The following is a 16,075-nucleotide window of genomic DNA, read 5'->3' on the forward strand; positions in this document are numbered from 1 at the left end:
AAAGGTTAGGGCTGAGGATAAATTAATTATATAGAAATAAGTGAGAGGAAAGTGTGATTGAATAGAGAAAGGATTACACTAATCAATAAAATCATATTTAACATGCACGTAAAATATGCAAAACAGTCCTGAAACACGTTATCCATAGAGACTCACATATGCATTCATACGTACATAAAAACAATACTTCGTTTAAAAGATGTCATACTAAATAAGCAGTGTGAGAAAAACAAAAAAACATGTTTCAGGTGAAAAACAAAATGCTCCGTCTTTCTGAGACGTTTTCCAGTCGGTTGTAAACAGGAGTGAAGCATCTTGCACTGAACTCCCACGTCATTAGCCACACGTGCTACTTGTGTCGTGGAGCTGGACGAGCGTGGATTGGCTGCTGCACTGAAATTAGACAACTCACTGTTTTCCTCGTGATCTGCACATGTCACTTCTGAAAGAGATATCAACCGATGAAGGTATGCCATGTTCCGTGACATGTTTTTAACCTGCGTGGCTCTCAGGTCCATGAAGTGAGTTCGTTTACACCGGGCTGGACTTTGAACTGATCTGTAACAGACACACAACACTGATATGGAGCAGCGCCACTCAGTATAATCACAGTTCCCACAGGCCACATCGGACGACTCTATTCAACTCTTGGAATCATTGAACTTCCAAATCTAACATATGCAGGAGAAGACTGTTCGTCAGTTGAAAGGTAACCTGGACTCTGCAACATACTGTAACTCACATATTACACTGGTTTACACTGCTCCAAATAATTAAGGGAACACTTAAATTGCACATCAGATTTTGATTAACGAATTATTAAAGTTGAAAATTTGTTGAGAACAAAATGACGTAACAACTGTCAATGAAAACCAAAGTCATCGACCCATTGAGGGCTGGATTCATAACCACACCGAAAATCAAAGCAAAAAAAATTCATAATGTGACTCAGTAATGTGTATGGCCCCCACGTGCCTGTTTGCACTCATGAGGGCCACATGAGGCCGGTCATGGTCCTGCACCAGGAGGAACCCGGGGCCCACTGCACCAGCGCAAGGTCTGTGCGACCCTCCAAGGATATTCCTCCCCAGACCATCACTGACCCACCGCCAAACCGGTCATACTGGATGATGTTACAGGCAGCATAACCTTCACCACAGCTTCTCCAGACTCTTTCACGCCTGTCACATGTGCTCAGTGCGAACCTGCTCTCATCTGTGAAGAGAACGGGGGCCAGTGGTCGACCTGCCACTTCTGGTGTTCTCTGGCGAATGCCAATCAAGCTGCACAGTGCTGGGCTGTGAGCACAGGTCCCACTAGAGGACGCCACGCCATCATGTCATCCTCATGGAGTCTGTTTCTGACAGTTTGGTCAGAAACATGCACACCTGTAGCCTGCTGGAGATAATTGTGTAGGGCTCTGGCGGTGCTGCTCCTGTTCCTCCTTGCACAAAGGAGCAGATACCGGTCCTGCTGCAGGGTTGAAGCCCTTCTACGGCCCTGTCAAGCTGTCTTCTGGTATCACCTCCATGCTCTTGAGATTGCACTGGGAGACACAGTAAACCTTCTTGCAACCGCACGTATGTGACTTGTTCTTTGGTTAAAGGCTGCTCCTCAAACTATTGATGGACTGTTGATTAAAAGCAATTATTCATCTGAAATGAACAGTTGACACATAGCATGTTCTGTTCTATGGCCATATAGACTACTCCACTATCAGCTTCTGACTATAAAATGCCACAAATGCACATAAGGGCAAACTTAAATGTACAGGTACAAAAATGAAAAAGAAATAAATATCAGTCACATTTTAAGTGAGACTGTGTCATTTTTGTTGAACAGCAGCCACTTGTAGCCACAGGTTATGATTATGAGATGCATGGATACAATCTAAAACTACAGAATCCCAATTTGTCATAGGGAATCATTGAGTCAGCTGAGTGAGACACTTGGTTCAATTACACAGTGATATCTCTGTAAAGTTTGCTTACACTATAGGCAACTGGTTGTACCAGACCAAGTCTCACAGTAAAAGCGAAGCCTCTTAGTGTATTGAACTGAGAAGCAGCAGTGTGCTTTAATGCTTGTGAATTCAACTATTCATTTCAAGAGTAACATTACTGTCTTACTTGAACATTTGTCTTCATGTATTTGAGTTAACACATTCATTATCTTGGCTATTTCTGTCCAGTTCAATTTTCGTTGTGAGTGGAAAATTGTAAATCACTGCACTTTTATTTAGCATTTTTTCCCAATATTGTCAGTGCACCTTATATTTAATTCCTGCACTCTCTGCAGCAGACTAAGAAGTAATTCAGTGTTATCACTATTGCAGTAACATGGCCTCCAGCTCCTTAGGCAGACGACTGGTGGCTTGTCTCCTCAACGTTTCTGAGGCTCGCAGGAAAGACCTGGTGGAGACTGTGGCCACGGCAGCTTTGTACAACACCGAAGGCAAGTACACTGTTCGTCTGTATCAGGAGACATATGAGTTATGACTTACATTTCAAACCTTGGCATTTGTGAAAGTAGCTTTTAAGTGCACATGGTCAGCATCTACCTACTAATTCCACATAGGTCCGTCTGTCAGTCTGTATGTATGTGGAACACATATCACATGAACGATTTAACTAATCAGCTCCAAACTTGGCAATTGCATGTGTATCGTAAATTACCCAAGAAAGTGCAGTGCTGAGGTTGGTGAGATTTGGACACATGATACATTCAAAATTATTCAAATTTGAATAAGACGACCATTTCTCTGTAGCAGTGAGTGGGGGGGGGGGGGGTGTGCCTTCAGTCTGTGGTCCGAGTTGAACATGGCTTCTTCTATGTTCTCGGATAAACTACAGCTGCGGTCGCCAACTGGGTCAAACTGCTGATCAAATCTGTCCCGCCAGATCATTTAGATAATTTGATTATTTTTATTTCACCATATCAGACTGACACAGACATTCACAGGAATCACTGGTGCTGATCTCCGTCACGCCAACATTCACAGAATTCCTTCCTCTTTAGCAAGTTGTTTTCAAAGTAAAAGCCCAACGTTTGTTTTGTTGCTGTAATGCTTTATATTGAGCTGAATTATGGAGGTTTTATTTTGAAAAGTCATGAAGATGTGTATTTTAACATGTGTATTAGCTGTTCGATTGAGTAACAACATAAAAAAAAAGATTCGGCTGATGTTTTCATCTTGCTTTTTGCCGCCATTAATTATTTGAAAACAGTTTGTCACAATAGCGCAATTAATCATGGGATATGTTGGACTGGTAAGGATCCACTCTGTGGAGCCTCCATTGTTCGGGGGTGAAAGGACACATTTGTCGGCCGCGATTGGAGGAGCCTTCAAATGGTGACAGTCTAGTTGCATCGCTTTGACACAATCTTTCTTTAATTGCAGCCTCCGAAGGATGCGAACCCTGAATTGAGACTGTGACCACAATGCCTGTCGAGCAATAAACTCATAGTTTAACAACAAAAACGTGATTTTAAATCAGACATTTTTGTAATTGCTATTCATCAGGTGCTAGACGAGAGGGGACCACAGTGCTGAACATCTTTAATGATCATGACTACAACCGCTCTGTCATCACCATTGTGGCCAGCATTGACTCCATCAGTGAGTAGTGAATCTTTATGTTTTTTTGCCATTTTTCATTTATTTTGCTGCTCTGAGGGAAAGATAGAGACTTTGTCTTTGTTGTATTTCTGCTGCTACAGTAGGGATTCATTTTCTGTCCCCTGTTTTTAAATCCTCTGAGGGGAATTAAATCCTTTAATAAGCTTTGTCAGGGATTTAAACACCAAAATGTCTGGACGAGCAAAGCTCATAGTGAAAGGTTTATCTTATTGAATACGTATCCGAAACACAACCTTCTGACAATGTAGACAAAGCTGTCAAGGGTTACACTTCTGTACTCCACGCTCTCTTAAACACAAAGAAATCCACCTAATCTAATTCACAAAACTGTAACATAACAAAATAACTGCGTCAGATAAAAAAATGTATTTCACGCACATCACATCTGGGCTTCACTTTGACAGTATATCTCATGCACCTTTTGTTTGATATGTTTTATGTCTTTCAGGGGAGGCAGTTCTGTCTGCATGCGAGAAAGCCTGCGGGCTGATTGACATGTGCGCTCACAAAGGTGTCCACCCGTGTATGGGTGCCATCGACCTCATACCCATCTACCCACTGGGGGAGGAGGTGCGAGTGGAGGACTGTGCTAAGGAGGCTCGAGGTGAGATGCCATTTGTGCATGTTTGTATTTGTGTTTGTGTCACATATAACATATCATAGCCATTTTGAAACAAGAACTCCGGAGGATGTCTGCACAATTTGGTCCAGACTTTCTCTGGAGTTACACTTCCACACATTGCAGCAGTAGGCTCTCTGCTCAGACGCGTTCCCAACAACACAGAAATCTCTGGCGCGTTCAGGTTATGGCTGGTGCAGGCATAGGCAGGATGTAATGTATTAATTCTGCTGTGGAGAGCAGATGTTTTTGTTTTCAGCACATCAACACAGGCGTCTGCCCTTATCACCACAAACTCTCTTTTTCATTTTTGCTATTGTTGAATGTGACTTCTTTTGATTCCTGTGCTGCTGATTATTTTCACAATTTAGCAGCTGACTTAGCAGCCACATGTCTAGCAAAGAATGAGCAATAACTCAGCATGTGGCCAAGTGTGCATGTATGTGTGCATGCATGTAACAAATGGCCCATGTCTCTGTATTTTCCCCTCTGTCTGAATTGTATTCCCTCAGGTGTGTTTAGTCTGTCACGCTCCTCTGGCTCCTGTGTCTTTGAAAGTGCATATGATGACATGCGCTCCATTTTTCTAATTAACTAACATGTCTGTGTACTCGTCCGGGCTCAGCTGTGGCTCAGGGACTGATAGAGAGGGTCCATGGCACCACTGCCTTCCTGTTTGGCTGGGCAGACTCCCCCCTTCAGCGCGGGCTGGCACAGAGGAGGAAGGAGATGGGCTGGTTCAAGAAGACCCCAGATTTGCAGGTGATCCAGGTTGACATGGGGCCGCAGCCACAGAAAAGATACGGCCTCACAGGTGAGACAGAGCTGTCCAAAACTGTAAAAATGAATCTGCCAGACATGCTGACGTAGGTAAATGTTTGAGCCTGAAGGGCAGGTTACCATGTCTCTTTGCCAGGATTATACAATGCTGTCGACTTTATCTCTGTATTTATAAAAAAATTGTGTTTGTTCCAGCCTGACCACAGGCCACCTCTCTCCTCTAGTTTGACCGTATTAATGGCAAAAACAACGGAGCCCAAATAAAATTGTAACAATGCCCCAACACACATGAAATATGTAAGATAAAAGAGCTATAAAGCCGGGTAGACTGTTTGCTATGAGCCCAATTTTGAAACAATTTCTGATTCATGCGACTCATTTTAGAGTTTGAACAATTTTCAGTTTTGTCGAGCAGTGTACAGGTGGTGTGAGGAGTAATCAGATGAAAATATTTGGTGACATTATTATTTGTTCGTCTTATTATTATCATTCTTTCTCTAGTTTTAAGACTGATTTTTGCTCCTGAGAGATGGTTGTGGTTTAAAACTCTTCTTTATGGACAGAGAAAGACAAATACTTGATGAACAGCCAGCAATGTCTAACAAAACTGTAAATTACATTTTCTCACAAAGAAAATCAAAAACAAGTGTTCTGTATCTCTGCGTTGTCTGTCCTCTAGGCGTTGGGGCCAGTCCATACGTCATGAACTGCAATGTCACTATCAACACTCAGGACATCGCCATAGGACGTAGCATCGCCACAGCCATCAGAACGTCGACCCCTGGGGGCCTACCAGGGGTGCAGGTGCTGGCTCTGCCACATGAGGGTGCTGTGGAAATTGCCTGTAATGTCGAAAGCGTGAAGGGGAGCCCGCCTACTCACATGAGTGCTGATGAACCCTGGCCGTCTTTCAACATTGAAGGACAGCCTTACTATCATGCTCCGGCTTCTTTCATCACAGCGAGAGTCATGGAGCTGGCAGGGAGGCAGGGGGTTGGCACAAAGGGCACAGCGTTGATAGGGTTCACTCCCCATGAGTGCAGGGGCTTAGCAGAGTTAGCACTGTCTCAAGGGATTGCTGAATTCTGGAAAGAGAAGCACAGGATCCGTATGTAAAAATCTTTGCCTGAACCTTTGAAACCTCAAATAAAGTAGCACAATCTTTGTTTTGTGTCACTGTTATTATCAAGACAAGTCATCGTTTGTTAAATCTACCACACCTCTGTTACCATTTATCACGTTTTCATGCATGTGCTGCACATATGCAGTTGAGTTTACAATGACCACTAAAAATTCCTAGTAATTTGTGACCGAATAGGTCTGATTTTGCATAGAAGGACACAAAAGTGACTTTTTCAGCTGTCGCTAGCTGATTTTATTTGCGGTAGCTACCTAGCATAAGCTAATTTACCAACAACAAGACCGCGACTTGGCTGTAAACTCAGTACTCAATTGTCTTTAAAGGTTCCCAGCTGACTTTAAATGAGAAAGCCAGGTCTTCATATGCATTTCATGGCTACATACATGATATTATGCTAATATAATGCTACTGATGCTAAAGCTGCACGCTCCAGGCATGCTCAGCAGCTGATGATTCATTGAGAAAATATGAAATCTAAGGAGCAGCGTTATCCTTGTTAGCCTCAGAAATATACTACATAAAAAAATAATTTGTTTTAACGTAACCTTAATATTTCTGATCCTTTAATGTTACTGCTGCTGAGGGTCTAATTTAACCGTAATTCCCTCAGAATAATGTAGTTGGCTCACACTGTGCTCTTTGGCTTTGGAAGTCATGCCAGGATACTGCAGTAGTTGCTTAGCCAAGCAGAGCAATGCCTGCAGCATATGTTAGACTCACCAAACTCCAAACTCATTCTCACTACTCGTCTGGGCGCACCACTTCAGAATGGGGAAACAAACAAAGTGTTTGGCAAATGGTCAGTTAAACTGTTCATGGTGTAATGTTCATTTGATTGTGTACAGCTCCGTGTCAGTTTTAACTTGATCCATGGCATTGATCCATGTGATTCCCTTAAATAGCTCAAAGATGAAAACTCCACTGTTGTAATGTTGATGAGCAGTTGTGTCTGATAACATTTTTACTTGAAATATTAGAGTAAATAAATACTGATCATAGATAATATCAGTTAAAATGTTCCTGTTATTAGTACCTACAATAATTCTGAAAGTGAAAGATGAGACTTTGGTTGCTGAATTTCTTCTCTATCTTCTCTTTTGTGTGTGTGTGTGTGTGTGTGTGTGTGTGTGTGTGTGTGTGTGTGTGTGTGTGTGTGCAAGCACACGTCCGCATGCACACGTGCATGTTTGCTATTTCCTGTTTTGAGAAAATTGGATGCTTGTGTTTACTGATGAGTCTTCCTCCATCAGCCTCACCATGCATGACAGTGTGTGTGAAACAGCTATTTTTATCACAAGTGATGGGCAGAATGTTCTAGAAATATCCAGGAATAACATTTATCCTTTGATAAACATGTTACAGTTTATATCATTTGTGCTGTTAACCACAACAACATATATGAAACTAATATTTTCTTGTCAATTTCTTACACAGTGTAAGGCTGTGATGCACAGGATTAACCATTTAATAATATAGAGGCGAGTTTGGCCAGAGGACAGGTCAGGAATTAACTGGGGCGAGATGATTCCACTCATTCCTTACATAAGGCCAGTATAATACATTAAATAGCAGCACATTCATGGAGACAGGAGGTATGGATTTCAGTCATTAGGTAATAATAACTTGGACTATATAATGCAGCATAAAGGCACGGTCGGAGTATGTTTTAAAAGCCATAAAATGCATCATATGATGATGTTTAATCTAATGCCATATGTAAAGAAATGTATTGATTCCACTGGCAAGAACTGTCTCTTCTGCCTACACAGCTAATAGCTGCTATGCTTTGCAGACAAGCCAAGGTAGTGTGAATCACAATCTTCTTCTAATTTATGGTCCTTTCATTATGTTGTGTAACTATTTATTTTGCAGCATTTGATGTTGCATAAGGTTGCCCTGTGAGGCAGAAGCTGTGTAATTTTTCATCAATGTGTGCACGCTTCTTTGGATAAGCTCTCTTACTGCATGAACATTCACGTTGTTTGCCATCCAGCTGAGGCTCTTAGTCACACAAGCAATACAGCAGGCTTCAATACAGCTTCATTTCATGCGTACATACAGGCGCACACACACACACACACACACGCCGACACGCACGCACACACACACATCCTTTCTATCTCCTCTCTGCTGTCTTTCTCTTTTGTATCTTGAGCTTCATGCACACAAATTTACTCTATGGATGGTACAAACACACACACACACACACAGACACACACACTCAGCCTGCCAGGCTTGGGAGCATCAAGGCCCAATCTAGGTCACAGCATAAGCCCAGAGGTATCCTGGTCTTGTCTCCACACACACACACACCCACACACACAATTGAATGCAAGCACATTTTTAGCATGATCACATGTCTTGCATATAAAATCAATTTTGACTCAACTCAGCAAGCAGAGAAAAGAGGCTCATTTTGACAACAGACACACCTCGCATACCAGGAGGAAGACGACTAAAAAGAAATCCAACTAAATTCATATTTTACAAAAATCCCCTTCCTCTGCCTCCCAAATAACCTGATTGTTTATGCGACTCAGTTGAATGGCTCTTATGACTGTCACAAGGTCATCGTTTCCTTGATGAAGTGATTCTTCTACAGCACATCCAGAATCAACATCCATTTCAGAGATACTCCCCACTGAAGCCTATAACCAAGATCCATTTTATTGTGGGTGTAATCTGCTTGAAATGAAGACGTGCATCTTCCTGCATGCTGCTGCTGCAGTTTATGTGCACCCTTGCAGCAGAAGCACCATAGCATCCCTTTGATATGACTTCGCCTGACAGCCTATCATCCGAGATGCGACCGTGTGTCACAGCACAGAAATAGAGGAGCTTATTTCTTTCTATCAGCCTTCTATAAATATTCCAAAGCTCTATGTTCTCTCTCCCACTCTTTCTTGTTGCTTTCTCTGTTCTGCCCATCCCTCCCCTTCTCTATTCTCCCCCTCGATCTCTGGCTGTCCATTTTCCCCTACACACTCTGTGCCTCCCACATCCTCTCCTTCCCCTCCGCACTGTCATATAATGTGGAGAAATGCATCTCTTGTAAGTGGAGAAGGAGGCAGCAGTGCAGAGGGGAAACAAAAACACTCTTGTGCTGCATATCTGTTCTGAGCCTGTAGGGTTTGTTTTTCCCCTCTGTCAGTCTTGTGGGGCCGTTTAGTTAAATGACAGTGAATTTAATCACATCCCCTCCTCCTTCTCTTTCTTTACTGTAGTACTCAATGGATCTCTCTCTCTTCTCTCTCTTTCTTTCTCTCTCTTGCTCATTCTGCATCTCTGCAGGATCCAGATCTGACAGTACGCAACAACGACAACAACTACTATTATTCCTAATTCAATTCAATTTTATTTGTATAGCGCCAAATCACAATAAACATTATCTCAAGGCACTTTACATAGAAAGTCAAGACCTTGCTTTTTTTTTTTTATAGAGAAACCCAACAGTTCCCACAATGACCAAGCACTTTGGTGACTGTGGAGATGAAAAACTCTGAAAGAAACCTCTAGCAGATCCAGACTCAATGTGGGCGGCCATCTGCCTCGACTGGTTGGGGTGAGAAGGGAAAAATGGGGAGGAGAGGAGAGATGGGTGGAAAAGAGGGGAGAGAAAAGAGATTATTATTATTATTATTATTATTATTATTCATAATGGGTGCTGCTAATCACACTATTACATCTATACATATCACTCTTATTTTCATGATAACAATCAGTGTGACAGAGCTAAAATTTAACAGTTACACAACTGTTCCTGGTATCCCCCCCCCCACCCCACCCTGGGGTGGTCCGCGATGCTAGCGGACCACCTCTCCCTCTCCTCCCAACCGGTTGAGGCAGATGGAGTCTGGTTCTGAGCGAGGTTTTGAGCTGCTCGTTGTGGGGTTTCTCTATTATCTGATAAGGTCTGGATATATGCCTTGAGATAATGTATGTTGTGCATGTGATTTGCTATACGGATCAAACTGAATTGGATTTCCTGCGAGCAAGTGCGGTGTGGCAGTTAATCCCAGCCATTAATCCCATTTATGACAGCTCCGATGTTTGAATCAGAATTAGGAGCATTAACCAGCCGAAGATTTAATCTGAAGCCACTGCCAGGGAGACGCTTCTACGTGAGCGCTGCACGCTGCCAGTGCCCAAAACCTGCCAGTGAGGAAAGTCAGCGTGCCACCTAGGAAGTCAGCAGACCCAACCCCCACCCCTGAACACATGTTCAGCATCCTCTGGGCAGCACGGAGACACAGCTGAGAGGCACAGAGAGAGGGAGGGAGAGAGCAGTGAAGGGGAAACATGGGTGAGCGTCAGAGAAAGACAGAAATAGAGCGATAAAGCAGTGAATTGGGCAGAGAGAGAGAGGAAGAGGAAGAGGAAGAGGAGGAGGAGGCGGAGGAGGAGGAGGAATAGAGCCAGTGTTTCACCGAGGCGAGGCGGCGATGCTTCGTGCAGACGAGGTCGTGTTCTCGTAGAAGAAAGCTGGCGTCGTGTGTGGATGTGAGAAGCTCGTGGATTTGCTCCCATCGGAGTCTCTGTGGAATTCGTTGCGTCCGGATCCTGGGCAGCTGCAGACAGAGGATGCGACTGCGGCTGGATGCTTGGATCCATGTGGGCCTGTGACGTCTGCGCCCCCCTCCGTGGCTGTCTTCCTCCCCCTGTGAGAATGGCTCCGGCAGCACTGACCCAGATTGTGGAGTCGCGGCTCTTGGTTGCTCTGTGAACGTGAATATGCTCTTCTCCTGCCTCTGCCCACATCTGTCTCCGTGGATACGCACAGCCACTGGCACGGTGAGGATGCACAGCTCTGACCTGCACGCTTAAATGTCAGGCTGATGGATTTTGACTCTGTGTGTGTGTGTGTGTGTGTGTGTGTGTGTGTGTGTGTGTGTGTGTGTGTGTGTGTGTGAGAATACGTTTACAAATCACTACGATTGTAGATGCAGTTTCTGTTTCTTGGACATAAAGGCAAAGAAATAAGAATATTCAGGCTTTTCCTTGGCTTCACAGAGCACCGTAGTGTGTCTGTGACCAATAACTGAATGCCATATTGTATGCATGCAAAATTCAGAATAGCCCCATGTATAATGTATGACCTGCGAGATATCATGGAGAGCAACAAGTAACTGCGCCCCCCCCCCCCCCCCCCCCCCAAAGTACTAAAGAAAGTAGGCTAAGATGACACTAGCAGAGAAAACCTGTATACATAATTTATTTAAGTCCTTTTGGTTTCTGAAAGCATTTGCCTCAAGTCTGCTTGGATGGAACAGTGGACATGAGCGGAAGCTATTTGTTCCTTCATAGTAAGAAGGCTGCATTCTATTCAGCTAGATCCCAAATGGCCCAGTCTAATAAAAACAAAGTTAACCAAGTCAGCTCCTCCTCATCCTGGTCAGTGTCAGGTTAGTTCACTTCAGTTTAATCTCCTTCATTTGTCACACTTGACTGATGAGAAGTTGATGAGATACTTCAGATCAGCACGTCCTGTATCACATAGCAACAACCAGTGGGCATCAGCTCACTAGAGATCAGACACTTGAGGTCAGTAGGTTCATTTAATTGAGTATTTACACACACGGTTTATGATGTTGGGTGTAGAGGTCAGTCCTTTCACCTGTGATGATTATATTAACTTTAGCTTTTCCTTGGATTCTGATTTAGTAGTGTTAGAAAGAAATATTCAATTCCACTATAGGGTTGTTAAAAAAGTTTACATAGAAGTGGAAGGGGTGCAATATTGTTTAATATAAGGAAATTACACACATTTTCAGATTGTCCCTTCAGGAAGACATTCATGGAGACAATTGACAGAAGGAGCTGTTTCAAGAAAGCCAGCTCTAGAGAGAACATCCAAGCCACCTACAGGTCAACAGCTTAATCATCTGATAGGCATTTCCAAAAAAACACAATTGCAGCTTATACATTTAGCAATATATGAGTGAGTCAGCTCACAATCTTTGAATTGTTGTCATTTATAGACTTTAAGATAAGATATGATAAACTTTATCGATTCCACAGCAGGGAAATTCACTCATTACAGCAGATGAATGTCTGACTGATGTAGACAAGAGAGCAAGTGATGGTATAAAAATAGTCATTTTATTTAATAGACTTTTACATACTTTAAAATAGTTTAAAGTAAACTAATAAATTATATATTGAAGCTCAGTTCACACTACAAGTGATGGTAGATTTTTTCTAGATCCAATTTTTTTATGTAGCTGTTCACATTATCTTTTAAAATGTGGCCAATATCAGATTCCAATGTGAACTGGTCATGGCCCTGAAGTGACTTGCATGCACAGAAGATCAACAAGACGTCACAGGCAGGAAGCTGTGTACAAAAATAAACAAGGAGAAGAAGTCGGTGATAAACATGGAGGCCACAGGTGTGAGTAAAAGGGATAGTTCACAGAAAAATGAAAATTCACTCATTATATACTAAACACTATGCTGATGGAGGGGTGGGTGAAGTGTTTGAGTCCACAAAACACTTTAGGAGTCTCAGGGTTAAACAGTGTTGCAGCCGAAGTGACCTCTTCTTCAGACGCAATAAAACAACAGAAAAAAACACAACATAGCTCCATACTGCTCGTGTGGTCGAAATGGTGTCATTTACACCGTGTTTTAATCCTAGAACTCAGCAACTGGAAGTGGCGATGCTAGCGGACATAGCAGGACAATGTGAACGGTCACCCGCGAGTGCCCTTGGGCGAGAGTGTGTGTGGTTTTCCGGTGTGTCCGTGCGTACATGAACGCGCCTCAGAGGAGGATATCAGAGGACATTTCAGGCTGTAAATGACTTATTCTATGTTCATTTCAATACTTTTGAAATGAACATAGAATAAGTTTTAAGAGATTTATCAATCAGGAGATTTATTGGCCTTTATTAGCCAATTGCTTTGTATGTAAATGTACAGTATTTATAAAGTCCTTTTAATCTTGGTTTAACAAACAACTCAGATTAACTGACTGTATTCTACTGCCCAAGCCCAATTAGCAACTTGTAAATGACCTCATTTCGAGTCTAATATGAATGTCAGGGCTTGCGAACACTTGGATGACACCACAGGAGCATCGTCCACAGATCCAGGGCCGCGGCTGCGGCCACATCGTGGATTATGATCTGTTCTGGAGCTATCTGCGTATCAGAGATCGTGATCGTAATGGTGGATCCTGTATGGCGGATTCTGTAAAGTGCTGGCTGATCGTTATAATAATGGCGGATCCTGTATCGTGTTGGCATTTGATAATGGTGGTGGACCACGATCGAGGTGGCATCTGATGGTGGACCCTGATGGCGCCAGTGGACAATGACTGTGGACTATAGTGGCATCCGATCTTGATGGTGGATCCTGATCGTGGTGGTTGCTGACCGTGGACTATGATTACAACAAGACTGCTTGATATACAATATTTCTCCTCAGATACTCGACCATTGCTGACAATAATCCATCAATTCATTGACTTTCCATTATGCTACAAAGTGTTTATTCTAATCAATGCTGCAAATACCGTTATCTTTCTGATGTTCTCAGTTACACGCGGCAGATTCATGTGTGAAGCTAGTGTTAGTAATCACACCTGATGATGGTATGGATGCAAACTGTGGACCAAACATCTCAGTTGAACCAAAACCGACATCATGTATGGCATCATAATGATGGTACCGCAACATCACAAATATTTAAGTCTTATTGCAACCTACAAAAGGCTGGCAACAATACAGAGCCAAATCTGGGTCAGACATTTCTCTTGTGTGGGTATACACTCAGTGAGCACTTTATTAGGAACACCATATGAATGGTGGAGCTTCAGTTCTTTGTGGTAAGGATTCCCAAGATGGAAAATAAAACTTTTCTCTGATGTTCTGCTCCATGCTAATCTCCTGTTCTACCACATCACAAGGTTTTCTACTAGGTTCACATCTGGTCAATGAGGGGTCACTGAACTCGTTATCATGTTCATGAAACCAGTTTGAGACTTTTGATTCGTGATATTGGGCATTATCATGCATTAGAAGATGGTAAACTGTGGCCATAGGGAATAGACATGGTCAGAAACAGCACTCAGATAGACTGTGTCACTGAAGTGATGACTGATTGGTGGTAAGTGAGTAAAGAAGGGTTACCTGAGGTACCATAGCCTTTGTGTAAACTCCGACCAGTCCGGCCACTCTCCTCAGACCTCTTTCACCAACAAGGTGTGTCTGCAGTCTCAGTGGGATGTGATGCTAAATGCGATGGCATACAGGGCTCTTGTCAAGAGTGATGATACACATCACCTGAACTGACGTAAAGACCATCACGTGAACTGTTCAATAATTACAAAAAATTAGTAGTTTATCTTTTCAAAATAATTTTATTCTACATCACCAAGAAGTGCCATACTCTCATGTTCTGTAACGTATGAGCTTGGCCACACCATGTTTCTGTATGTGTAGTTCTGGTGACAGCAGTAGGAACAGCAGTATCCAGTGGCGGCCATTGTACCAGACTGTTTCTTAGACTGTTTCTTAGACTGATCACGGTGCTGCAGATTCTTAGCTCATCAGAAAACTACAGCAGAAAGAGTTAACATGAGATGTGGCTAAAAAGAGAGCTGCAGCATGTGACAGCTGGGGAAATGTGAAAAAACTAAAGTGAACAACTAGGCCCTATCCCTCATGACAAAAACATTACCGCACAGACACACAAGTGTAACCGCTACACTAATATGGCAATCAGTTTGAAAAATAAGGCTGTGTCTAGTCTCCTAGATTCTCCTCTGTTAATGCTGTGTGACCTACAACATCTTGCATCATTCAACCTCAATCGTCTCCTCAGCATGCTACAATACCTTGGAGTCAATTGAAGACATTTAAAAAGTATTATTGTGGAAACATAGCTAACCTGACCTTGATGTAGAAAAGAAAGCCTGGAAACAGGAGTGCATGTAGTGTTGCTCAGGGCAAGGGGATAACCATTGTCTGTTGCTGCATATATGTCTTGTTTGGTGCATTGAAGCAGATAGTCTAATGCATTCGATTGGGAGACTAGATAAGGGCATTGTGCAGCCGAATAAATGGGGTCAGCAGTAGCCTTAAGGTTATAGAAAGGTTTTGTCACTGGAGTCTCCATACTAGTCAGGAAAATGTAGGCAAAAAAGTGGCTAATGTTTTCATTCAGAAGCCATTGTAGAGGAGTCGCTGAAGCTGGAGTGATCAATACTTTTGAAATGAACATAGAATAAGTTTTAGAGATTTACCATGGAGATTCATTGGCCTTTATTAGCCAATTGCTTTGTATGCAAATGTACAGTATTTATGTCCTTTTAATCTTTTTTTGGTTTTAACAAACAACTCAGATTAACTGACTGTATTATACTGCCCAAGCCCAATTAGCAACTTGAATAAAGCATTTATCAAAGATAAACACCCAGATGTTTTTTCTTAAATGTTGGTGGAGACCAAATAAGAGCAAAAATGAGAGTTGATTTAGGTGTTTAGGTTTTTGTAATATATTTGCAGTAGTGAAACATTTAAATGCTATATTATGCTTACATGCTTGCTATTGCATTATTGCAACACCATGCATCTGGCACTTTAACAGCAAAATACTCCTCTATGTTCACAGGCTACCTCACTGTCTGCTGTGTGGTGGTGCTAGCACTTAGCATGCAATGGCTGTATAAGAGCCTTGTTGGCTGCAAATGGCTGATGTGAATAACTCACACTGAACCTATCACCACATAACACAATATATTGTTATATTTTTTTCCTATACAACATTTTTCTATTGGTCTGGCAATGGTTTTATATACTATAACAACAAATCTGCTACTGATACTCTAAAACCATAGATATTAGTATTGGCCTCCTTGAACGTATGACCTAGGTCTGATTTTAATGTTCAGC

At 42.5% G+C, this 16,075-nt stretch overlaps 2 protein-coding genes across 8 annotated transcripts in view; both read left to right on the plus strand.

Moving 5' to 3' along the window:
• Positions 1–268: 268 nt before the first annotated feature.
• ftcdnl1 (formiminotransferase cyclodeaminase N-terminal like 1) lies at positions 269–7,294 on the plus strand. Of its 3 annotated transcripts, none has more exons than XM_034574791.1 (6): positions 269–412; positions 2,337–2,454; positions 3,524–3,619; positions 4,089–4,244; positions 4,885–5,073; positions 5,719–7,294. In XM_034574791.1, exons 2-6 carry the CDS (start codon positions 2,340–2,342, stop codon positions 6,153–6,155), a joined length of 993 nt encoding a protein of 330 aa, XP_034430682.1. In that variant the 5' UTR covers positions 269–412; positions 2,337–2,339; the 3' UTR covers positions 6,156–7,294. The 3 variants fall into 3 exon arrangements, with proteins under 3 accessions (XP_034430682.1, XP_034430680.1, XP_034430681.1); XM_034574789.1 differs by having other exon boundaries at positions 274–422; positions 2,336–2,454; XM_034574790.1 differs by having other exon boundaries at positions 401–709; positions 2,336–2,454.
• Positions 7,295–10,272: 2,978 nt separating this feature from the next.
• The window catches only part of LOC117754685 (nck-associated protein 5-like), a 61,094-nt gene continuing 55,291 nt past the window's right edge, over positions 10,273–16,075 (plus strand). For 2 of the 5 annotated variants that reach the window (XM_034573775.1, XM_034573777.1), the window contains exon 1: positions 10,275–10,971. The gene's annotated coding sequence lies outside the window, so the exon portion shown is untranslated. Of the gene's footprint in view, positions 10,972–16,075 lie in introns of all 5 variants that reach the window. The other 3 variants (XM_034573779.1, XM_034573778.1, XM_034573776.1) reach the window with 3 other exon arrangements.

The sequence above is a fragment of the Hippoglossus hippoglossus genome, chromosome 21 (genome assembly GCF_009819705.1).
Source record: "Hippoglossus hippoglossus isolate fHipHip1 chromosome 21, fHipHip1.pri, whole genome shotgun sequence".
NCBI classification, from domain to species: Eukaryota; Metazoa; Chordata; class Actinopteri; order Pleuronectiformes; family Pleuronectidae; genus Hippoglossus; species Hippoglossus hippoglossus.

Coding starts and splice junctions, on each gene's coding strand:
- ftcdnl1 (XM_034574791.1), top strand. CDS start 2,340: ATGGCCTCCAGCTCCTTAGGCAGACGACTGGTGGCTTGTCTCCTCAAC. Junction 3,620..4,088: donor GGCCAGCATTGACTCCATCA/GTGAGTAGTGAA, acceptor TATGTCTTTCAG/GGGAGGCAGTTCTGTCTGCA. Junction 5,074..5,718: donor GAAAAGATACGGCCTCACAG/GTGAGACAGAGC, acceptor TCTGTCCTCTAG/GCGTTGGGGCCAGTCCATAC.